The sequence below is a fragment of the Nicotiana tabacum genome, chromosome 3 (assembly GCF_000715075.1).
Source record: "Nicotiana tabacum cultivar K326 chromosome 3, ASM71507v2, whole genome shotgun sequence".
Taxonomy (NCBI): domain Eukaryota; kingdom Viridiplantae; phylum Streptophyta; class Magnoliopsida; order Solanales; family Solanaceae; genus Nicotiana; species Nicotiana tabacum.
The window spans coordinates 202,418,728-202,444,686 of NC_134082.1; the positions used below are offsets into that span (position 1 = coordinate 202,418,728).

Sequence of the window (25,959 nt, forward strand, 5' to 3'; positions counted from 1 at the left end):
TATTTTCTTTGGCGTCGGTGCTTTTGTTCATAGGAGATTTTTTTATGGTGAAAGGAGTGAGTGAAATTCTGTCAACCGTTTCTTATAATAATTACTACTTTCTTTTAACATAAGTAATCATCCATCCAGTGGGCGGTTTTCACTCTCTTGTTATTTTTCCTTTAACAAGCATAAAAACTTCATCTTCTGAAAGGAATTCAAGTGGGTTGCACTTCCAATAGAACGATTTTTGAAGGATCTGCAAAACTATTTCAATGGTGAAGTATAATTTGTCATTTGATAGATTAGATGCTAAACCAAAGTAATTTGCAGAACCTTGCAAGACTAATTGAAATATATAAAATTTTAGTAATTGATTAGAGGCAAAAGCTATTGATAACAATCGATGTTTTACACGAGGGAGCTTGGTGCATTCTGAATATAGTAACTGAACTAATTCTACATAGTGAAACAAGGACTACACATATTTACAAAGCCAATCCCTGGATCTTCAAACTTTGTTCTACCAAAATAATGTGCAAAATATATTGCTATAGGTTCCCAGTACTTGTTACAAAAGGAACCAATCTTCGGTAATCTCTCCTTCTCCCAAGTGCACAACTATCAAGCACTCTCCCTAGCATCAGCCTCGTGTTTTGCAGTGTCAACTCTCTGGCCGATAAACCTGATTCAGATGCATTTGGTTGGGCAACTGGTGTAGAACCAGCTCCAAGTCCAAAGCCCATAGCGAACTGCAATGGCCCACTCCGAGCCTTAAATGAGGTTTGAGGTGCAAGAATCTTCTCTTCAGCGCCAGCAAGTCCACTCTCAAAATGCGCCAGCTCATGCGGATGTGATCCAGGTAAGCTACAGCTCTGCAAGAGCGCTTCCAATACACTAAGTGCTTCCCAACACAAAGTGCTCTCTACCAACTGAGATACAATTGCATACATATGTGGACTCTGAGCAGCATCCATCGGAGTATGCTGAAGCAATGCCTTCAGCATAAGAAGTATGACACGCTGATATTCAACTGGCCCCTTCTCAAGAAGACGTAGGAGGTGCCCAAATGCTAGAGCCGAGTGCTTGGGGAACCATTCATTGCATAGTAATGGTGAAACACAAGCTAGAAGGTTGTCTATACTTTTGATCTCACCTCGGGAGTAAATCATGAACACAGCAGCCAATTCATCTATTGATTTAGCTCGACACCACACAGCTATGTTGGTTGCAACAGAGCAAGCCTTTTTATAATTGTGATGGAGTGGTGACGCAGGACCGACCACTGCATCCTGGCTAAGCTGTAAGCAGAGCCAGGGAAGTAAGCCTGTAATGTGCATTAGCAGGCGTGTTTCTGTATCACCAAAGATGGAATCACATGAAGGCACAGTGATCCTTGACAGAACTTCAATGGAAACACCATGACTGACAGTTGACATAAGCCCTTTAAGAACAAGCGGCTGCACCCCTTCAAAGACTGGCACCTTTGCATTGGAGGGTGATGGCTCACAAGCATTCCGAGATTCCAGCTGGAAGTCAGAACTGTCACTAACAGTTGAATCAAGCTCATCCCGGGGCATGCTTGAAAGAAGCACGTTCTCAGTTGTTCTATCTCGGAATGATAAACAATCAATTACACGACAAAAGAGCTCCAGCACCTGACAATACACATGAACGAAGTCTGTATGCATCATGGCAACACAACCCCAGAAAAGCTGGGGATATAATATCACCTTTTCTGGCTCCATGTTCTCCACCATCACCTGTAATGTCAACAAGATCTCCATAACAAATCCTAGAACAGCTGGTACTGGATTACTCAAGCACCTGTGAAGGCAACGTAGCAAACATACACAAGCATCATTAGTTACATTAGGCCGCAGAGCACGGTAAATCTGGTGTGAGCGGCAGGCCAGGTGTCTTGATGTGCATTCCATAGCCCATTTAAGTGCCTCTGCTCCCCAAGTTTCCCGTAGATCTCCTTGGAAGAGAAGATAGCATCCACCATACTCTGCACTAGAGCAGACAAGAGTGCGGCACTTGGCAGTTCTGTTCTCACAACCGTAGGGTCCTCGTTCTCCCACATCATGCTACCTCGCTTAGATTGAACATACTTTATCAAGCTTACTACTTGCTGCTTGTTCTCTCCATCACTATTTTCAACATCATACAGCTCCAAGTGACGCCCAGCAAGGGAATATAATAGATTAACAAGAAGATGCTGACAATGCTCCAAAACAATATCCTCTGAACTATCCATGGAGACGAAAGTGACATGAAAGAGCAAAGGTAAATGCTCTCGGAAATCTTCATCATTCTCATAAGCAATTTCAGCAAGTAAAATCAAGGCTATATCTGCATGAGTGAGCAAGTGCTGCTGATGACCTTGCAATGCTGATTGAAGTTCTTTCGCATTAACAGCATGAGTTCCAGCAGCCAAGTGCAGCCCTTCTTCCCCAGAATTCGGAGTATCAATGTGATAGTCTCCACTGTCTCGAGAGACATGGCGACTTCGCAAGCTTCCTGTTGAACTCCGTACTCCCATTAATGGCCCTGACATGTTCACCAGTGATGGAAGAAGTTGGCCAGACCGTCCAGCAGGTAAAGGAACAATATTCATCTCAGCAGGCATAGGACTCAAGGGGCCCGACGCACTTCTGCCTCCAACCGCTGCTGTTCTCCAGCTCAAGCTCCCACTTGTGTTTCTTAGAGGACCATCAAGGGATCCACGAACTAATAAAGGTGACATGTGAGGTTGACTGTCTACAACTGATGCAACTTGAGCCACAGATGGCCCCTGAGAAAATTCCAATACGAAGCTTCCATTACCATCTCCTCTGTTTGCACTAGGCCTCAGAGGCTCTATGTTATCTTCAAGCATACGCTGAGCCAGTTGATAAACCAGGTGATCAATAGTACGTTGGGGGCAGATACGAGCCAAGTATAAACCAACCCTTTTAGCAACAGAGAAATATGTAGCAAATGCACCACTTATTTCAGCTGATGCGTTTGAATCACAATCTTCAATCCCTTTTGCAATCAAAAAGTCTAAAACTGGACTTATGTTCCTTGGTTTGCTAGCAATTGTGCTCCAAAGCTTTTCAATTTCATCAGGAAACTGATCACCATGTCGCCATGTCACATAATAGAGACTTTTCAATAATCTCTCACTCCAGCCAGAGTCCTTAAGTTTCCAGAAATTGAGATTCTCGATCCATGGAGCCATGCAGGTGAGGACTTGATGCTGTGCTATTATATCAACAGCATCAAGCTGCCTCTGCATAATTTCTTCACAAAGCAACTGGCTCAGTTCAGGATGATCTTTAGCAAGTTTGCAGGAGAGTTTGTATTGGAACTGTTGATATGAGTCCGGAAGGTTCCCAACAACAGCAGCTCTGTAGCTTCCTGAACCCTCCATCCCATCATCAGCCCATTCGCGGACAGAAAGCGTCTCAAGCATTTGAAGGGCATCATCACGAATCTGTCTGGAAGGATCCACCACCTTGTAGAGGATCAGGCTTAAAAGTCTTTGTATTTCACATTTTGGAATCTCTTGACGCATGTAGACTTCAGCTAGCACGCTGAAGTAGCCATCTGCAATTGCAGCATCAGAGTAGTAGCACTGTAACAACGAAAGACTTAATAAGTATTTCAAAGGTATAACAACATATATGCTAAACATCTGCCAAGGGCAAGAAAAGTGTTATAACTTGCTCCATGTCAAAAAAAGTAAAGCAAAGGGATTTGAATGTTGAACCGTATTTACTGATACTAAAAAGAGAAAAGATAAAAATGATATAAGAATGCCACCACTGTTCCAATTAAAGAGAAGGAACAACAGAGGCAACTCATTTCCACTTTCTTAAAAGAAACAGAGGCAACTAATTTTCCAACAAAAAATTCCGTGAAAATTATTAACTTATTAAAATGGTTTACCTCCTGAAACAGCTGGGGGATTGTATAGCACATAAAATCATGACACTATACACACCCACACCCACAATATTGACAAGTCACATAAAATTCATTTTTCAGAAGGCTAATATGATTATGGAATGCTTTTTTATCATAAAATCAGAATAAAAGCTTCCACAAAAACAAATGTGGCGTATAACAAATGAATGAATTGCACCATGAACTTCCTACAAGCTGTAGGAAAAATAAGCACCTGATCAATGCAAGCAGGAAACAGGTCCAAATTTGTTATAAGAAGATTTCTTAAAGCTAATTTTGCGAGTGAAACTCGAAGATGGCCTCCTCTATGCCTATCACGACCAGTTGATCCTCTGCCAACTTCACCAGTATACTTTGAATAAGATGGAGTTCTTGGATCAGCAGGTGAATACCCAAAGGGAGCCCTTGGTGCAGGCTCAATGAATAGACTATTTATCCAAGATATTACCCGGCCACTCATCTTTCTCGCATTGTCATCAAAGCAGGGTCCATACAACAGTGAAGCCATTGCATTCATGGAAGCCCATTGGATGGCTTCTACCTGTTCATTCAGTTCTTTATCAAATGTGAGTTTGTCTATAGAATCTTTTGATCGAGAGTGCTGAGTAGATTTGTATCGTTCTACTTCGCGTCGATAATCATTAACACCTTCCTGATTCCATGTATTGCCAGCATCGTCGCTCCAGGAGAGCAGAAGATCAAAAAGCCGCTTCCTAGTCCTAATATCAAATTTCTCCGATTTCGACTCAACAAATTCAGGGGCCAGAGATCTCAGTACAGAAGCAAGTGCATAACGGAGTGGTTGCATATCTTGGAAACTCTCAGCAGACGCTGTTAATATCTGCCTGGTTGTTTCTTCAATGAACTTCAAATAATGTAGGCGGAAAACAGGTTTCCTACTAAGCATTCCAGGCCAGATGTTTTCAGCTACTGTGCGGTATATATTTGCAATGTGGACACGAAGTTCTTCTCGACGGGACCTTTGGCTCTGCAATAAAACAATTGAAATTCTACTAAAAAGATCCAGAGCACAGAATATGTACAGATAATGACACAGAGAATCAGCAATGCACAAGCTTTGGCATGGGGTATTTCAAAGGACTATGTAGCTGCAGTTTCATGCCTGTGATTTTCTTTAGCATAAATTAGGAAATCTCATACGCATGTAATAGATGTGTCTGTAAACTGTAGTATATTTTTACAACAAATGAATTTGACATCTCATTTCATTCTTGCTTAACATTTTTTTTTTTTTTGAATTGGTAACTCTTGTATATATTAAAAACATCAGTGCAAAACATGGGTTGCACTGAAAACCAGATTTACATGGAGAGGATTAGTAGACTTTCTAATTCGAAACCTAGCAAGATCCTAGTATGTCTATGATTGTCAATGTATCTTCTATGTAAATCTGTTTGCACCAAAAACAAAAAAGAAGAATACAATTGAGTTTAATCTTCTGCACTGGATTGCTTCTATCTTCAAAACATCTATTGTTCCTTTCCCTCCAAACTGTCCACCATATACAAGTCGGGACCGTCCTCCATCTATCTCTACTAGTTGCTTCCGCTCCAGCTTCTTCCCAGCTATAAAGGACATCTTTAAGCCTGTATGGCATTGACCATGAAATACCCCTAAGACTAATAAAGATTTTCCATAGTTGGTCTGTAATCTTGCAATGTAGAAACAAATGTGTGACAGTTTCTGCATTTTCCCCGCACAGAAAACATCTTGAGCACAGAGAAATTCCCCTTTTTATAAGATTATCCTGGGTTAATACCGCCTCCTTTGCTAGTAGCCAGGTGAAGCAAGCTACCTTGTATGGAAATCTTTCCATATATGTTTCCAAGGCCATGGGTCCAACTGTTGATTATTATGATTCAAAATCTTATATGCATCCTTCACCCGGTAAACCCCTCTGTTGTGCCTCTTCCACCAAAGTGAATCAAAACCTTCCTGTAATCCTTTTAATGCTTCCAGCTCTTTGTAAAGGTCAGCTAGTCTTGTTATCTCCAAGTCATTCAACTGTCTTCTTAGAACGATTTCCCATCCTTGATGACTCCTCATATCAGCTACTGTCTTATGCTGGTTTTGTGCTAAACCAAACATATCGGGGTATCTTTCCTTTAAGCTTCCGTTTCCTAACCAATTATCATTCCAGAATGATGTGTTCCTTCCGTTGCTCACTCTTATGGAGGAGTGATTCTTCATTATAGGCCAAAGTTCTCTGATGGACTTCCACACACTTACTCCATATGATGTTCTGACTTTTTTGACACCCAATTATTTTCCTCACCATACTTTGCTTTGATCACATTGCCCCATAAAGATTGGGGTTCTTGCTTAACATATAAATTTGTCAAAAGTTTTATGAACAGAGTAAGATGTATACAAGAACGTCATCAGCTACATATGTGCAACTATTAGCATTCCTACAAGCAAAAAAATTTTAACCTGCCATTTCAATAAGGCTTATTTTAAGCACAACTCTATCACTCAAGCGTTAATGTACCTAGTAGGTGTGCTGTATGAAAGAGCTCAAACCTGAGAAAGCAAAGAGCTCATGACGACTCAAAATAGCTGTTCTCTTTCCTGGCCCAAAAACACTAGAGGGGGGAAAAGAAAAAACAAAACAAGGAAAAGAACTCTGGTTTTGGAATACTTGCATAGTCTAACTTGTTCTATATGTATTAATCAAGTAAGCTATTCCAATGTAAATTTTGGCTATGCTTTACTCCAAATTCTTCTTGATTCCCATTGAACACAAATTTTTGATAGTTCTTAACGATTTTTTTTTTGGATAAGTGTGTTTCTTAATGATATTATCTGTCAATCATCATGGTTTTCATACCTACAGACAGATGCCTTTGAAAGTTCATATAAGATATGACCAAAACCATCTTAAGCGACATATTCTCATTTAATCCTCTAGTAGCACACATAGAGGATAAAGTAAGAGAAGGTTGCTTGAGAGTTGAGATGGTTCGTAAATGTCCTACGTAGACCTCCAAATGTGTCGTCCCGTAAGTGTGAAACCAGGACAAAGTAGACCTAAAATCACATGGAAGGAAGTTATCTCAAAAGACGTACAATCTCTTTGAGAAAATAAGACAAATTGGAAGCAAAAGATTCATGTAGGAGACACTGACTAGTTGGAATTAAAGCTTAGCTTTGAGGTATGCTTACATTAGGCCCAATGTCGCTAGGAGCCTTTGTCTGTTTAGATATATGGATGTCAGTAAAACATGCGGAAAACATTAGCATTTCTTTTATAAGTTAGAACCTCGAGTGTTAGAGAACACCCAAATATTAAATGATAGAATAAAATGGGTCCAAAAAGAGCGAAATGAATATGTCGACTCCAACTAGCTTAGGATTAAGGCGTAGTTGTTGTTGTTGTTTCTTAACAATTTCATCTCCTTGTTGACTGCTTCAAGTTTTTCTACAACACTGTGTGCCCGATCGTTTTCTACTGTAGTATTAGAACCATAAGGAGTTAAACTTTTATATGTCTTAAATACTAGCACACACACATGAAAAAACTCCCAAGCTACTTATTAATAATAATAAATGGATAAAACATCATTTTGCTCAATCCATCTGAAGAAACAAAAAGGGACGTTATATTTAAAGAAAGTGAACACAAAAAGAGAAGTACAATGACAAGAAAATGTTTGAAAAGATTACCTTCCATTTTGGTTTCGCTTCCGTCTCCAGAGAGACCTCGTCAATGAAAGATGCAAGCTCACTAAACATTACTTCGCATATTTCAAGATGGGAGTGGCCCAGAGCCATTGTAGCTGAATGCTAAAACAAGCAAAAGAAAAAGTCATTTAACACATGGACGCCAATTCAATGAAGAGTTTTATTTCAATCCTACCCTTTCCAAACATGCAAATACTTCTTTATGGAAAAAAAGAACTTATCTATAACATAGTTTCTTGGGCTCTTATAAAAAAGGGCAGCTCGGTGCACTAAGCTCCCGCTATGCGCGGGGTCCGGGAAAGGGCCGGACCACAAGGGTCTATTGTACGCAACCTTACCCTGCATTTCTGCAAGAGGTTGTTTCTTGGGCTCTTATATTTAATTTAAAAAATTCGTATAATAAAATATCCAAAAAACTTATTTCGACAAGTACCAATACTACAGCATTTGATGTGCACATGAGGCTTATCAGTGTGGCTGTGTCAAATAGGGACCAGCTACAGGATTATAAGCAAACCCCTTGATATTGGATATAAGCGATCTCAGCCCACCATTCCTACGAACAGTCTTCCAGTGCTTACCAAATAAATCTTGGTTTTGACACTCTTCAAAGTTCCAGAATCAAGGTATTTGTTCTAAGCAAGTTATTAATGGCTAATATGTCAGGAATTTTTTTTCCAGAAAGTAGTGTCTTAATAACTTTGAAACCAAATATACATTTGGAGCTTGGATGCTCAAGTATCCCCAGTGAAAATACACATCAATCCAAGTTAATCACAATAATGTCATGGGTGTGTTTCTGGCATTACAAAATTTCCTATGTGTTAGCATGGAAATGTCTATAAATTTATAACACCGACATATAAATGTAGTGATAATGAACACATAGGCAATATGAAAATTTTGCAACCATCACAAAGATTTCTGGTGGTATCTACTCACTATATTTGCTTCAGAACCAGACTTTAAGGACGGGAAGATGAGATGGAAAAGTTCTTTTATTGCTGCCGAGCCACCACCTTCTCTACTATCAGGTGGACATGAGCATGCGAACATAGCATACATCAGCCATTGATCTAGCTTGTTGTCAGTGTCCTGTGACTGATGGGCCTTTCCTCCCAACTCAGCAGGCGTGATATGAGCAAGACGCTGAATAACTTCCAATCTGCAAGCAACATCAATATAAGATGAAACTTCAAGCTTTCTGCACAGAATGACTCAAGTTTGAGACTTTAAAATAAGGAATTGCATGGATGATCAAGAAATGGAACTTCAAATATTCAATCTCTTTTACAATGACCAAAATAGCCCTACGGAAGGCATGTGTCATGGTAAAATATTTTCTAGGGATGCAACATGATGACTTCCCAGGGAATATGTCATAGCAGAAATGTGATATCCATCAAGCAATGCACAGCATGAACATATACCAAAAGTCAGGAGAAAACTATCACCTAACATAACGGGCATTCATAGGTATTTTTCCTGAAGAAAGAAGGAAAAACACTTCGTGAGATAAGGGTAAGCAAAGAATTTTGTTACAGTTTTAAGTTTTTTACATTAGGCTATTGGCAAAATTGTAGGTGTAGGTGGAACACCAGTACACACAAATCATTCCACAACAGGGTCTTTTTGACTTTCCTAAATATACCAAGAAGTGCTCACTAAAGATAACGACATACTAAAGAAGGAAGCTTGCACATTTTCACGTGTTTAAGATGTCTAAATTTCCAAAACTTGCTTACTTTGCTTCCTGAACAGAACTTGGACACAGCTCTGCTGCATACTTGACAAGCTCACTAAGACAGCGGGCCCATCTGTTCTTATCCGGGCTCTCAAATAGCATAGACTGGAGAGTAACATCAGGTGGTACAGGATCAGACTCTCGTCTCAAATCAAATGGACGCCCCGAATCCCAGTAGCAACTCTGAACAATATCATCCTGCAGAAGCAAAGATCCTTACTAGAAATGCACTAGAACTTCCTAATTTAAAAATAAAACAATGTCAGGATGCATTAAAAGGGAAAGAGAATTCTACCCACCCCATGCTCTTCTAGAACATCAATTATGAATATGGGCTCAGCTTCATGTTTCAAAATCTGATCTGATCGCTCATGCAACGAGACTTCCCGTATATCGTTTCTTAAAGCACGAACACAGCGCAGTAACTCCAGTGCTGTGTGCCGGATCTGACTATCCACAGAACTAAGGAATATAAGACCAACTGCATCTATCTCTGAAGCACGAAATTCAAGTGTTTCTTGAGAGTGGAAAGAAGACTTCTTGAATCCCTCAGTTCTCTGCACACGCTTTGCATCAGAAACATCAGACTCCACCTTATCATCAGCTAGACAAGCTCTCCAAAAACGCATGAGCTCCAGAAGGCGCCCCAGAGAAGTTTGAATGAGAAGAGGGAACTCATCTGGAAGGCGTAAAATGAAGTTTGCCATCCCTCTCATAACTGAAAAGCGACGATGTGGCAGGTATCTCACGATCCGATTGAGTACCTGTACAGCTTCCTCACGCACACCAGGATCAATACTGATGCCATGTTGAGGTATTATCTCAGTAATTTTATCACTTCGGCCAACTTCTTCAATCAGATATGGTATGCACTTCAGAACTGAGCGGAATAGATATCCCTGAGACTTCTCCTTTGTTACAGCATCTGGGGCAACAAAAGAGTTTTATATATAAAACCGCTACTTCAGACAATGTAGAGGGCAGTTCAATCTAACAAAAAGAAAGATACTGTTTAGGAGATCAATGGAAAAACGGCTAGTTTATTAAGTAGCAACCTAAAAAGTGTGGGTGGTGAATTAACATTACATCTCAAACCATAAATATAGAACAAAGCAGATATAAAAGCAAGCAGCAACTAGCAGGATCAAAAAGAGTATTCACCGGTGAATGCAAACTACAAATGTTGTAAATTTTAGAAGTGAATAACCAAAGTTTAATATGTCAATCTTGCGGCATGAGATGAAAAAAGAAGACTGAACACGTGCTACATACTATCATTTTCATACAGTTAAGTGAAACTACAAAATATTTATCCAAGTTCCAAGCTGCCACAGCTAGATGCTGAAGAAAAAAGTTTAAAAAGCTGCTCAGGCAAATAAATAATATAGATAATCACCAAACAGCATAAAGTAGAATTCCTAAAAGAGAAATAGCAATGCAGAAACTTCAACTGACTCAAGAAATCATATATGGCTGAGTAGTTGTTACAAGTCAAAAGGCTGGAAAAGGGCTTGATAAGGTCCGCATCCTCACCCCTTTTCCATAAGGAATGTTGTAAATTATAGCCAGTAGACACAAGAACGAAGCATGATTGATACAAAAACTGAGGGGAAGGGTGTATTGTCTGTATCCATTTTTGATACTACCAACATCAATTGGTCTTATTACAAGTAAAAAATTCTTGAATCAAATTCTCAGATATCAGCTAAAACTATCATACAGATACACAAGTTACCTCCCATTAATATTCAAGAGTATAAGCTATTTGTACCGTAGATAATTACCTATGGTGGTCCTTGAAGAAGTAAGAAGAGCCTGGCTATACATCCGATGACAAGATCTCAAAATTGACTCAATTGCAGCCTTCACTTTTGGGATGAAATGGCCAATACCACGAACTGCCATATGTGATAAAAGAAAGTCATGAATCCAGAATAGAAACGCCAAACGACTAGAAAGTGCCAATGAGACCAAGTACGTTATCATTACCATGGAGAATTTCCAGGCCAACATGCTGACTGGTAGGAGACATGACAATGGCAAGCAAAGCACGAAGACCAATAACTTTCGCTTCACTTGGACTGTCTTGCTTGAGCAACTCCAATATCATATGGTTCATAGCGAAATCAATGTTATGTTCAGCAATCGTCACACAGAATTCTACAAGCTTATCGTGTTGTACATCCTGTGTAAGCATGCCTTTTCTGAGAACTGTAAGGAGTTGTGATGTCACGCTGTCTAGGTAGTCCCATACACGATTTGGAGGCTGGGAATCACCATGAACACTTAAGTAGAATCTCAGCACACGATGTAAGCAGTCTAAGGCCATGAATCGGTGGTTCTTGTCCTGTGAAAAGGATCAACATTAAATGTGTGCGGAAAATCTTCAAAAAGGCAGTCACAACAAGGCTTTACTTTTTTGCTAATAAAAACTTTAATTACAGCTTACCTTCAGATGCTTATACAGTTGCTCCATATGAGGACCAAAGTTACTGAGAAAAACATGCGGATCACCAAGACACAGAAGAAGTGTAACTAAAGGATAGCCAACCTGGGGTTGCAAAGCACATACAAATTAGAGAAATTACCAAACAGTCTAAGAACATAGAAATAAGTAATTACAACCATGGCGGGGGGGGGGGGGGCTGGAACAGTAATATTAGCATTTATGGGAGGACTCTTCACTATATTCTGGTGTTCCTTCTAACGGAGAGGGCATGTGCTCTTCACATACTAAATCCACATGAAGCTCAAGACAAGCTGAGTGGTCATTATCCATTGTAACTTCTTAATTACAATGAGCACTATGGTTCATTCTCTAGATGCCAATTTATACAGTCCATTGAGCTGACTGAAGGGAACAAGTAAAACAAGTTCCTGTTATTCACTGGATTCCAAGTTTTTCTTGCTAAAATACCAGAATATTACAATAGAAGATTTAATCCATGAAAACTGTAGGCACATTAAATGATATTCTAGGCACATACAATATAAAATATCTGCTAATAGTCCAGAAATGAGACAGCAACACCAAATGAGAAATCCGACCCCAAAAACCAATATGTAAGAATTCCTGCATGCTCTATGGAGAAAAGGATGATACAGAAGCTAACTTGGTCAACAAGCAGGAAGTGGAAAACCAACTGACTTTGATATAGAACAAACTTGAGGTACTGTTTGACAGCAAACAAAAAAAAAATTAATTTTGATATTCTTCCTTAGGTATTACTAAAGAAGATTATCTTCACATCTTATGACCAAATAAAGATGATACTGAAAGTGGAAGTTCTATAAAAGGCTTCCTATGCTTACTGAGATATGTTTGCTCTGTTTATCCATCCAATGCATGAGCTGCACCCTTATTCGTGCCACAGCTTCATACCATAGAGTTAGTGCAGGATCTACGCCTGAGGGAGGCCATTGACCTTTGCCACCATCTGCCAGAGGTGCTAGGATGTTTGATAGCATATTGCATAAGGCATGATGAAGTTCACTCTTCCGTTTATGAGGAGCACGATTCAGAGGGTTTGCTTTAGCCACAAAGGAAGCTGAGGCATTCAGTCCACCCTCTGTCTTCACCTGGAAATAACATATCATTATGATGCTCCTACGCATATTTATTCAGCAAGAATAAATAACACGTACCCCTAATTTCAGATAGCGCATCCCATTTATAATACTAAGTGCTTCACTTCGAGCAACACTAGTATCTATACGACGAGTATTGAGTTCCATGAAAAAGCGCTCTGTCACCGAACTAAATCTGTTGACACATAAGGGAAACATTAAGACACATATAAACTAGCCATGGCCCTGAAAGTCACATTCTCATTGATCAACAAGGTTTCTTGCTACAATTACAAATTCTATAATGTCTACAGGGTAAAGATTACCACATTTGTATGGAATTAACATGTCACTTTTCACGTGAAACATGTTAAGGGGCAAAGCACATAGTTCATTTTGCTTAGCTCTCTTAGGAGTAATTATCGAAGGATCAAGTGTGAGTTTGAAGATTGGGCTATGAAAAGTTGGGTCTCCTTCAATTACCTGATCCGTGATAGAGCACCAAGGAGTTGAGCAACTAAGTCCAGAAGAAGCCCCCGCAAATCAACCAATGAAGGATACTCAACCTGGCTAACAACCCTGCAACAGGTAACATTGGTTCAGCATATAGCTTCAAAGTTTATCATTATTTCATAATTCGACATCAAAGTCAAGAATGAATAAATCAATGTTGATCAGTTAATCTCTCTTGGCTGTCTAAATAGCTAAAGAAACAAATAAATATATCTACAATATAAAAGCAATGTTTTTTGGTAAGTACAAAATAAAAGTAATCATGCCAGAGTGATAATATCAGTACATCCGGCATGGAAAGGCCTGCAGAAGTCCATTTAAGACCAAAACGTCTAATACAGATGGGGATTTTGGTAATAAATATTATATACATTCACTTCTATTACTTCATTACTCCAACCTATCTAATAAATTTTTTTTTTGAAGAATACTCTAATACAATAGAATTACTGTGCTTTGCCAGTCATACCCTCTACGAAAACCAGGAACCTTTTTTTAAGGATGGTAAATTGCAATACAGCAAAAGTTTGAAATGTTGCTTGCATGTTGGACAAGACAAGGTCTTGTTACAAAAAAAATTGTACTTTGAATATGTTATGGCAAAGAAGAGAGAAAAAAAACAGGAAGAGGAATGAAAAGCATACTGAAGTGACATTTATGGCTCCAGTAAATAAGGATAAACCACAACAGGAGAAACGAATGAAAAAGGTGGACCAAAGCAGTTGCCAACCAATTAAACTATTATTCTGGCAAACTCAAATAGGAAACCGAGTGCCATAAGTTATGAACCAGCTTTAACCGACCTGTCTGCATTTATTAGCCAATCGAATACAAAATTTTCAACTCCAATCCAAAGCTTCTCTGCAGTTCAGAAAAGCACGTTAAACTCAAATAGCAGTGGATTAGCTCCCTAGAGAAAGGTAGATCTACTGAGTCTGCGAATTTACCTGTAAGTCCTTCTTGTGGACAACACTCCACAAAGCGAATACATGCAGAGCAAAAGATGCACTCCACTGCAAGCTGAACCATGGAAGAACTTACTTTTTTAATAAGCATGTGAGAAATGTTAAGAACCATGGAAGAACTTACTCAGGAGCTTAAGCAAATATGACCACTTAAGTTGCTAAACCATACAAAACTTATTCACATACTTAAAAAAAGGAATATATGCATGTAAAGTTTACCCATAAAAAAAAAAGCATGTGAAGTACCTATGATGCTGTACCACTTTGGTATCATTAGGCAAAAAGTGAGTAGTGGTAAATTATACATGAGCAATGTCTTCATGCTCATTAGTCGTTACACAAGCATTTGAGGTTAAAATATGTTACATATTAAAAATACTCAGTTAGAGTAGTTCAGATTTATTTTCATATATTATAAGGGCAGTCTCTTCTTTCTACTTTCTTCCTTTGCAGCATGAGGTTCGCTTCATTTTTTTATAAGGCCAACTGCATGGGGTGCACCAATTTTATCGAATGTCCCTGAGGGGATCCAACTGCATGAGGTTCTGTACTAGGAAAGTTAAGTTTCTCTAAAAGTGAGAGCATGCGCACATCCATTTCACCTGGAAATAGCTTCACTGTCCAACACAGATGTAATTTTGGCCTACATCTGTGATTAATAGAAGTGGCTTCCATAGTTCCATTCTTTTGCTTTTCCATAGATTATGTAATAAGTCATTTTCATTCAACTTGTTCAACAACCAGAAAATGGAAGTGCAGAGGAACAATCAGTTTGATACTTCAATGCTAAGAGTCAGGGACTAGAGAGTTGGTAGATTAACAAACCTTTCTCTGAAATGTTGATGCATCATTTGCACCTTTGGGAGATTCACTGCAACCAACCATAGTACATCATTGGAATCGTGGCAAATATTTTGAGATGTCCCAAAATGGAAAAAATACTTATATTAATTGTTAACAAAGCTAGTGAATAACCTATCACGGATTATCATGTATGTAAATCTTTTGAAATGAAAAAAGTAGCTATTGGCATCTTCATACAGCACATGTAAGGGAAACAACTGAACAATATATATTTATCAAATGGATCTGCTAACACAACTGTACAAAGTACACAATTCCTTTCACCTAAATAGACTTGCTTGAATTGGTAGCAAAGATGAAAAATACACTTGAACTTGAAACATAAACAAAAACCATGTGCAATGCTTAGGACGAATTGTAAGTGAAAATGTGCACCTTTCTCTCCATCTTAGAAGGGCTTCGAGAAGAGGAACAGGTGTGTGACGCGCAACCATGGCCAATGAATCCAGTACTTGCTCATAAGCTGGATCAGATGGCCGAAGGTACTGTCCATCCTGCATTTCCCCAAATTTCAGAACAAAATTGCAAAACCTAATTCAAAATAAAATTAAGCACAAATACCTATCAAAAAAATTTAAAAAAGTACCTGAGCTTGAGCGGTTTCAATGCGACGTCTAGCAAGTGGAAGGAACCTCTGAAGCAACGCGTCTACTATCAGCTTTGCTGCACTCCCTGCCTTCATTTCTTCTTCTTTTTTTCTCAATCTTACACCACTTTGTTGGAATTACGAACTTCAGATTTCATACCCAACAGAAAAATGTCCACTTTGTAACTTTGTGTGATCCCCAATTCAGATGGAAGCAAAAACAGACTTCGAAATTTCTGAATATTCAACGGCGACTGCATGATTGTTCTTCGTCTTCTAATTTAGTCATTGGGATCTTTTTTCCCACATGGATACACCAATATTTCTTGTTTTTATTTCTGCTGCATCGTCCTGTCTGTTGCTGAATTCTTTCTTTTTTCCTTTTTTTTTTTTGGTAAATGTAGAAAACGGAACCGGCTTAAAATGTGTGTTACAACCGGTTCGTTTCTGCAATTTTTTCTTGCTCTGCTGATTGGAATTTAGCTGTAGACCGGTTTTATGCTTACTCCGACCAGTGCTTTCTTAGCTGTCGTCCCTTTTTCTCTTAACAATTTCCGATTGACTCTATGTTGTCATCATAATACAAGCAAAAATAAGAATTCCCAACATTAAAAACACTCACAATCCTATAATTAATAATCTTTTAAGAAGAAAATTCTGTGAACTATTGATGTTAAAGATTATATGAATGCCTCATGTATAAAATTTACATTTTATTTTGGAGATTGTTGACATGAATGTCAAACACAATTGAACTTAATGAAGAAAATATAATGATATTTAGACAAATAGTTTAACTTTTTTTTTTTTGGTAGAAAAACGAAATTATCATTCATTAACAAGCATTAATACATAAAGATGAGTTTCTCAGGGGATGATCAGTATTTTGGCTATCATAGCTACTGGTACTAGTAAAATAGCTAACATTAGGATTTTAAGTTCTGCTAGTCTATTAAGTACATTTACAGAAACATTTCTAGCGATAGTGGCACCAATTTTGTCATCATAGAGTAGCTTCAAAAACTTTGTAGGTGGTTGGTGCAAGATTGTCAATAAGTTAATGTTTGGTTGCTTTGATCCTTCAGTTGCCAAAAAGCTAGCCACCTTGTTTCCTTCACGGAAGTTATGCCGGATCATCGGATTACCCAATCTCTTCAGTAATGACCTGCACTCATTAATAATGTTAGCATAAGTGTAATAGTTATTTTTATCAGTTAGGATTAGTATATCCGTGCATCAATTTCGATTTCCAAGTTGGATAGGTTTGTTTCACACGCCAGTTGTAAACCCAATTTGAGAGCTAGTAATTCCATATGAATTGGTGTGAGACCAAAATTTGCGCTATAGTATCCTAGTTTTCAGTCCCCTGATGGTTCCGAAACCCCCCACCCACCACCACCCCAATACCCTTTTTTGTATTTTTCTTTAAAAGCTCCATCAATGTTGAGTTTTAAGGCAGTGGTGTGAGGCGGGTGCCATTTGACAATGATAGTTGAGGTTAGAGGATTTTCAAGATTTGAGTTGGTGCAGTACTTAAATTTTACGGAATGCATCAGTACAGTATTGGTGGAAAGGTTGTTCCAAATATTGTTGAAGGAGTTATGATTTCTATTTAGCCACAGGTGCCAAATAGCAAATGGAAAGAATTCTAGCCATGAAATACCTATACGGTCAATGTTGATATTAGATTTTTAAAGAATAAAGAGTCGGTGAGCGTCGTTAACATTTAATAGAAGAATATCAGGGTGAACCTCATTCCAAAAAGTTTGTGCTATAGGGCATTCAAACCGGTTCATACCTTTGCAATTTAAATCGGTTCCTCCGCACCTTTGCAAACTGAGCAAATGATGTCTACATTCATACCAATGTGGTGAAGTAACTTTTTGTTGGGAGGCGATTGTGGGAACACTGCCAAAGGAAGAATTTTATTTTATTAAGAGTGTTAAGCTTCCAAATGCAGTGATAATTAGAGTTATTTGAAGGTTGGGGGAGATTATTTTGTAGACTGGGTTGGTAGAGAATAAACAGTTGAAAGTGAGTGACCACATCGGGATATCTTTGGAATATTCTGCATTGGGTTTGCTCATAGAAATGATTTTTGAGATGATATGTGGGGGGGAGGGGGAGTTCGAAGGATATTTTTGAGATGTCTCAGTGATCATTGGACCACAGATTACTGACTTTTAGGGTAGATTCGCTTTGGGTTAGAAGTCCTTGGATAACTGTGTTTAAGGGTGGTAGACTTGGGATCCATGCTGAGGTCCAGAGGCTAATATTGCCCGGACCAATTATCCATGTGAGGCTTTTAGACAGGTGTCCCAGCCAGTTAATATGTTCCTTCATATGAAGGAATGTGAGGAGGGCTTTCTTTTGTTACTATATTTGCTAATGAGAGTGGTTGCCCAAATGGAACCTGGGTTAGTGAATAGTCGCCAGGCAAGGCTAGCTAGAGAAGTTTTATTTTTATCTACTGCTCTCGTAAGGCCTAAGCCTCCAGCTTTTTTGGGGAGGTAACGGTGTCCCACTTAATATAGTGGATTTTCTTTTTTAAATTAGTAGTTCCCCAAATGAAGTTTCATTGGATTTTATCAATTTGTTTGAGAATTGAGGCACGAAGAGCTATATATTGCATACAATGGTTTGGGATGGAGTTAAGGGTTGATCTAGCCAGAGTGGTTCGCCCTGCTATAGAAAGAAAATTTATTTTCCAGTTTGCCAATCTAGAATTCAAATTATCAATGATGTAACGGAGGTCGGAAGGTTTAGGCTTATGTGTAAGAATGGAAAATCCCAAGTATTTGCCATAATTGTCATTACTTTTTAAGTTTAGGATATTGGCTAGATTGTTTCTTGTAGTGGTATCACAATTTTTTGAGAAAATAATTTTGGATTTGCTAGTGTTGATTTTTTGACCGGTGATCTGGGAAAAGAATTGAAGGCAATGCTTTATTGAGTGGATTGATTTTAAATTTGCATTTGCCGCAAGAGTGAGATCATCGGCATAGAATAGATGGGCCATAAGGATTTAGTTTAATTGGATCTCAAAGCCCAATTTTGACTTGGTGGTTGATGTATTTTGAAAGAAGTTCCATGCAGAGGATGAAAAGGTAGGGTGACATCGGGTCGCCCTATCTTATGCCCCTGGATGGGTTGAAAAAATTGGTCTTTGGCCCATTGACCAGGATTGCTATTGTTGAGGTACTAACGCATCTCATAATAAGTTTGGTGATTCGTGGAGGAAATTTGAAGAAAAGAAGGGCTTTATAGATGAAAGACCATTCGAGTGTGTCAAAAGCTTTTTCAAGGTCAATCTTGAAAAGTATTTTCCCTTGGCGCCCTTTGATTTTCTGAAAATGGTTAATAATCTCTTGAATAATAATGGCGTTATTACTAGTTAGTCTGCCTTGGAGGAAACTGGATTGGTAGGGTCCTATCAGTTTGTCAAGGAAGGGTTTGAGCTTGTTTACAATGATCTTGGTGATAACCTTATAGATAGTATTGCAAAGACCTATGGGTCGAAAATTATTGAGGTTGTTTGCATTATGAATTTTAGTATTAGACAAATGTACGTTGAGTTGAGTGCCTCAGGAATTGAGAGGCTTTCAAAGATTCCCCGGCAAAAAGTAACAAAAGATTTTTTAACTATATACCAATACTTTTGATAGAAGAAGGGGTGAATACCATCAAGGCATGGTGCTTTAAAGGGTTTAAAAGAAAATATAGCACGTGATATTTCAAAATCTTGTAAGGGTCGATCTAGGATTGTAAGGTTTGTATTGTCAAAGGAGGTGGGGGAGGCCATGATATTTTTCCAGGGAGTTTCTATGTGTTCAGATTGAAAGGCTTTCTGGAAATAGGTATATGTGTGGTTTAATATATGTGCTGGATCATTGATCCAGTTACCCTCACTATCCTTAAAGAAAGTTGTCCTATTATTTCTTTTGCAGTTTACTACATTGAGATGAAAGAACTTTGTATTAGCGTCTCCATCATTAAGCCAGTTAATACATGAGCGGATTTTCCAATAATCTTCTTCAATTTTCAGCAAGTTATTATAATCATTAATAAGGTCGTTTTCCAGGAAGGAAATGGCTACTAGGATAACGAGGTGAGGCTTGAATACCTTTAAGTCTAGCTAGGATTCTTAGTTTATTTTTACTATTGTTGCCAAAAATTGTTTTTGCCCATTTTGAGGCTTTTTGTTGGAAAGAAGTAGTAGTCGCGGGAAGGTTGTTTCTATACCAAAAATCTCTGACAATATTATCAAATTCAGGGTGATAGCACCAGTATGTCTCAAGTCTAAACAGTTTTGATTTGGAGAGGTGATAGGGCTTGTTAAGAGTAAAAATTATTGGTGTAACGACCCGACCTGTCGTTTTGAGCTCTAATACATCGTTCAGCACTATGAGGTCATGAACAGCTTCACTTCAGGTATTATGACTTGTACACATTATCGGAATTGAATTTCGGGAAGTTCGGAGTTGATTTGGAAAGAGAATTCTCATTTCGGAAGCTTTAAGTTGGAAGAATTGACTAAGATTGAATTTTTGAGTAAACGACCTCGAAATTAGGGTTCGAAGGTTCCAGCAGGTTCTGTGATGATTTTGGACTTGGGCATATGTCTGGACCGGGTTTTGGAAGACCCGAGAATGTTTCGGTACCTATTGTGGAAGTTAGCATTTTGGAAGAATTTTATAAGTTTGGGTTGAAGTGCATTTCAGTGTTATCAATGTCCGTTTGGGATTCTGAGTCTGGGAATAGCTTCGTATGGTGATTCTGGTGTTGGGAGCGCGATCGGAAGTGAATTCAGAGGCCCGTGGGTCACTTTGGAGTCATTTGGCTAAAGATAGAAATTTGAAGGTTTTTGGAGAAGTTTGACCGGAAGTGGACTTCTTGATATCGAGGTCAGATTCTGATTCTGGAAGTTGGAATAGGTCCGTAATTTCAATTATGACTTGTGTGCAAACTTTGAGGTCAATCGGACATGATTTGATAGGTTCCGGCATCGAATGTAGAAGTTTGAAGTTCTAAAGTTCATTAAGCTTGAATTGGGGTGCGATTCATGATTTCGATGTTGTTTGATATGATTTGAGGCCTCGAGCAGGTCCGTGTTATGTTATGGGACTGGCTTGTGTGATTGGACGGGGGCCCCGGGGGCCTCGGGTGTGTTTCGGGGTGGTTTCGGATTATTTCGGGATGTTTTGCAATAGCTGATGCTGGTGTATGGTATTGTTCTTCGCGTTCGCGAGGAGCTCCATTTTCATCATCCATGTCACGGTAAGTGATTCTCACCTATTGCAAGTTAATTTCTTGGATTATATCTAGATTTTATCATGAAAAATCATGTAAATTAGTAGAAATTTTTGGATTTTGAAGAAAACCTAGAAAATTGATATTCTTAGATTTTGACCACTATTTTGGGTATGAAATTAAGAGAAAATCATATATTTGAGTTCGTGAGTTCATGGGTAAATTTTATCTTCGAAAAAATTCGTAATTCGGGCACGTGGGCCCGAGGGCAATTTTGTTAACTTTTTGATCGGGGTTAGGAATTGCTATAAATTGGACTGTAATGAGTAATTGAACATATATTAATGGATTTGCATAATTATTGGCTGGTTTTGGAGCATTGTGAATCGATTCGAGTCTTCGGAAGGGCGTGGAATGTCGGTTATGGATCTTCAGAGCGAGGTGAGTTTCCTTTCTAACCTTGTAAGAAGGAATTGTCCTCATAGGTGAAATTGGTTATGTGCTCCTAATTGTGGGGGTTACGTACGCACGAGGTGACGAGAGTCCGTGTGTAGTTGCTATCATGTGAAAGTCCAGGTAGTCTAGGATAAAAAAGCATGTTATACTTGGAATATTTGTAACCTTATTAACAGATGAATTGCTTAAATCCTATCGAATTGGTAAATGAATTTCTAAAAGGATTAAACTTCCTTTTTATAAATTTGTTAAAAGAGAATTGGCTTTTCTTTGGATAATTGTTCCTTGTTGACTTCTTGATTGACTGTCTGTATGTGTTTAATTTCGGAACGGCCCGAACGCCTTGGTAGATTAAATAGATGCATCTATGGTTCGCGTCATTCGACCCTCTGCCAGTGCACAGTTTAAATATTGTTGGATCGGGCCGTACGTCCTCGATATGATTTATGCATGCTTGTATTGCTTGCCTTGAGATTTATTGATATTGATATTTGCTCTCCCCGACTTGAGATAATTGTTAACTAATGGATTATGAATCCGGAGACTTTAAATAAAAATGAACTTTTACCTGTTTCGTGACTTATTTGAATTTACTGTTGTTCTTAATAAATTCGTGATTGATCGCATTAATAATATTACTATTAGACCACTAGCAAGTGTCGAAGTCGACCTCTCGTCTCTACTTCTTCGAGATTAGACGGGATACTCGCTGGGTAAAAGGTTATACATTTTATCTAAATTATTCAAATAGGTTATGCATTTTATCTAAATTATTGCAAAATAAAAAATAGATATTCAATACATTCTTGTTCGTAGTATTGAATTGAATGTCTATTATTAGCACTAGTATTGATTTGGTTTTGGTTTGGGCTTTTGTTAGCACTAATATAGGGAGAAATTCAAAAATAGCCATATTTACAATTGGTCGTTCAAAAATGGCCCAGTTTCAAAAGTAATCGAAATTTAGCCACTTTTCATGTAAAGATAAATCTGAGCGAAAAACATTGTTCAAAACCCGAAAAATACGTCAATATATTATACTGGAGTTCCAGGATAAGTATACTGAAACTCCAGCATAATATGATGGAGTTTCAGTATAAGTACACTAGAACTCCAGAATAATATACTGGAGTTCCAGCAAGTATAATTGTCTAGTATAATATACTGGAGTTTGGAGCATCGGTGCTCCAGTCTCCAGTATATTATACTGGAGTGAGCAAAGTATACCGGTCCAGCATAATATGCTAGAGTTTATACATAGGTGCACCGAACTCCAGTATATTATGTTGGACCGGTCTCTATTGCAGCAAAATAGTGGCTATTTTTCATTGACTTCGTAAACGCTGGCTATTTTTGAATGACCAGTCCGAAAATTAGCTATATCATGCTATTTTTACACTAATATAGGTATGCCCAAGCTAAGTCCGGGCCTAATGGCTATTTAGTATTTGTAGTATTTGATTCTCAAATAATGTTATCTCTAGTTTTATAACAAGTGTCTTTAAGAAGAAAAGATTTTCCAAAACATTTATCTTTACTATTTTGCTAAATAGAATTAAATCTCTCTATAACAATATCCTCATATAAAAATTCACTCACTATAAAAGTTAGATTTTTTTAGAACCAATTTTTATGTTATATTTTACTTTTCTATAATATTTTTTACTTATAAAAGCAATATCCATCTTTATAGCAGTACGCTATTTGTAAAATTACTCTTGGTTTAGTGGTTTGCTGAAAAATTTTGCTACTTTTTTTTTGTTAGAACACGGTGCTGAAGTACTAAAGAGAAATTATTTTTTAAATGTAAAATCATGAGTAGAATCCTTGCCGTGAAGGAAGAAAAAACAAAAAACAGCTTGCTTTTAATTTTTTTTTTCCTAATTCATATTTTAAATAGTTTTAAAATGTTATATAGCTTGAGAATTTTAAGATAGGAAGAAGTTTATTTTTTATTATAAAAAAAGTGTTATAATAAAAATCAAAATATGGTGGATGTCTACTCTTCCTCCATGATCTTTCTCTCAAATGGTTAATGACATATTCAATGACATATTCCATGACATATTTTCTTCACTTTTCATGCCTATATAAAGGCTTTGTAATAGATAAGAAAATACACACAATTTAAGAAGAAAATCTCTTCCTTTCTCTCTATCTCTATTTCTTGTTCATGTTTTACTAAATTGTCTTTATTTCTTGTTCATGTTTTACTAAATTGCTTTTTTTCATAACACGTTATCAGCACGAGTCTCTAACCAATTGTATATATATATATGTACAAAAAAATTTCTACATCCAGAAAGATTACAATTAGAAGCCATACATATCATCACATGGTTAAATGTAATGAGAAACTACATATGGTAAGTAATGAAATGTAAGAAGGTATGATTATCTTATACTTGTCATTCATTTAAAATCTCATATGCACACAACTTCGTACTACACCTGTATTGCATAAACACATATTAATATTACATCTTTTATATCACATGAATGGAATAAAATTGTCGAAGTTCTGTATGTTAAAATCATAGTAGCAGTTAATTGTTGATATGATGCATATCATGGTAACCAAGGATATTTTATATAAATTGTCTTATGCATATTTATGTGTTAACTATCTTCAATCTGTCCTGCCGCTTTTAACATTTTCTTTTACTTGGATGAATATTTTTTTTCCTTTTGGATTTTTACACTTGCATATAGTACCAAAAAAAGGAATAAAAAATAAAATAAAATTGGTCATACTGATTAAAAGCATAAATCATCTTGAAGAAAACAAGAAATACTTCACATCTTTATCTAGGTTGATTAATTACTTCTTTGAAGTTTGGAAAACAAACCAGCTATTGAGAAAGTATACTTCATAATTTATGGTCGTATCATTTGAAAGCAAACAATGATTAGTATGACTACTAGAAGAGGTGTTTTTGAGTATCCATGACCTACTTGATGTTTGCTACTGACTTACCATTTTTAAGTATTTTATATGAATGATGCACAAGCTACAACTGGTAAGTTGTTACTTATAATGTCACTTTTCAGGTAATATAAATACTGAATTTATGTATTAGTACTATATATGTGTTGTTACCTATATGGTGTACTTTTGATAAATTTATTCACTAATTGTTTGGTTGAATTGAGTGAAGGAAAGTCATGGCGTTAAATCAAATCCAATAGGTAGGGTATACCCCGAAAACAACAATATTTTTTAGAGAGACTCAATAAATATTATGACAATGATTTTATGATCCTTTTAAACTCTAATAGAATTTAGAAGAAATATTCTGACTACAAACAATTGTATTTCATATAGATGCTACAAATAATTAATAAAGCTTTACGCTGATTTGAGATTTGTACACTTATTTAAGAAAGCAAATTTGATTTGCTAAGTTGCATATTAGTTGTGTATAACTTTCTTGGCATGTGATTGAAATTAAGGCTTGAGAATGAATCTCAATATTGTTTAGCCTATTATGCCATTAATTGAGGATAAGACATCGGGATCAAGTCCTGATGCTCCATAATGATAAGAGTTGGGTTTGAGTCTCAATTTATTATGGCCTAACATGCCTTTATATTGGTAAGACATTGAGTTTGAGTCTCAATGTACCATATTGATGATATAATGATGACTAAAGAAAAATAATATATTTTTCATGAAAAGACATAAAAATTGTCCCACTTGATTTGCTCAATTCTTGAAGTGAATGTGATAACAGTGCATAATAAGTTTCAATGAAGACAAGTAGTTGAACAATGAACGTGGGCGTTCCAAATATCAAAATAATAATAATCATCACTATGATTATAAAAGGAGAACAATAAGGGTTCTCAAAATAGTCCTTCAAAATGTGAAGGCAATGCTTACCATCAAATTGGTATGAAAATAATAAAGCACGTCGCTGATTATGATCCATTCCTTGAAGAGAATGTGACTTGTGATAAGCATTAAGAATGCAAACTCATTCCTAAAGTTGAATGTGGCAATATGTGATAAAAGCAATGAATAAAGACATGCAATTCATGATTATATGAATACCACACAACTCACCTCTAAGGGAGGTTTGAGTAAAATAAAGAGAATAAATATTATTGTGTGGTTACACGAATATGTCATCGGTCGCGTACATGTGATATGCCAAATATTATTTTGGCATGCCTTATAAAAGTTATTAAAGGCAAAATTAAAGCAAGAAATGATTTTGCTTGTGATGATTTTGACCATGATAATTTATTATGATATAATTTTCTCCGTGAAGGAGACATTTACCATATGAATGGTATGATAAAAGATCTTGTTGTACAAAAGTTGTTAAGAACTCTGGAAAAACTAATTTGTTACTACCCGGATGAATAAAGTT

The 25,959-nt window shown here is 37.3% G+C and overlaps 1 protein-coding gene across 1 annotated transcript; it reads right to left on the reverse strand.

Moving 5' to 3' along the window:
- Positions 1 to 331: 331 nt before the first annotated feature.
- LOC107825823 (uncharacterized) lies at positions 332 to 16,390 on the reverse strand. The gene is given in 18 exon segments (XM_016652741.2): positions 332 to 1,967; positions 1,970 to 3,601; positions 4,148 to 4,921; positions 7,621 to 7,740; positions 8,581 to 8,803; positions 9,384 to 9,580; positions 9,682 to 10,307; positions 11,167 to 11,280; positions 11,372 to 11,729; positions 11,832 to 11,933; positions 12,695 to 12,961; positions 13,028 to 13,145; positions 13,433 to 13,528; positions 14,266 to 14,323; positions 14,410 to 14,482; positions 15,253 to 15,298; positions 15,667 to 15,785; positions 15,878 to 16,390. Coding segments are annotated over 18 exon segments (6,456 nt in total). The 5' UTR covers positions 15,974 to 16,390; the 3' UTR covers positions 332 to 530.
- Between the last annotated feature and the right edge of the window lie 9,569 nt (positions 16,391 to 25,959).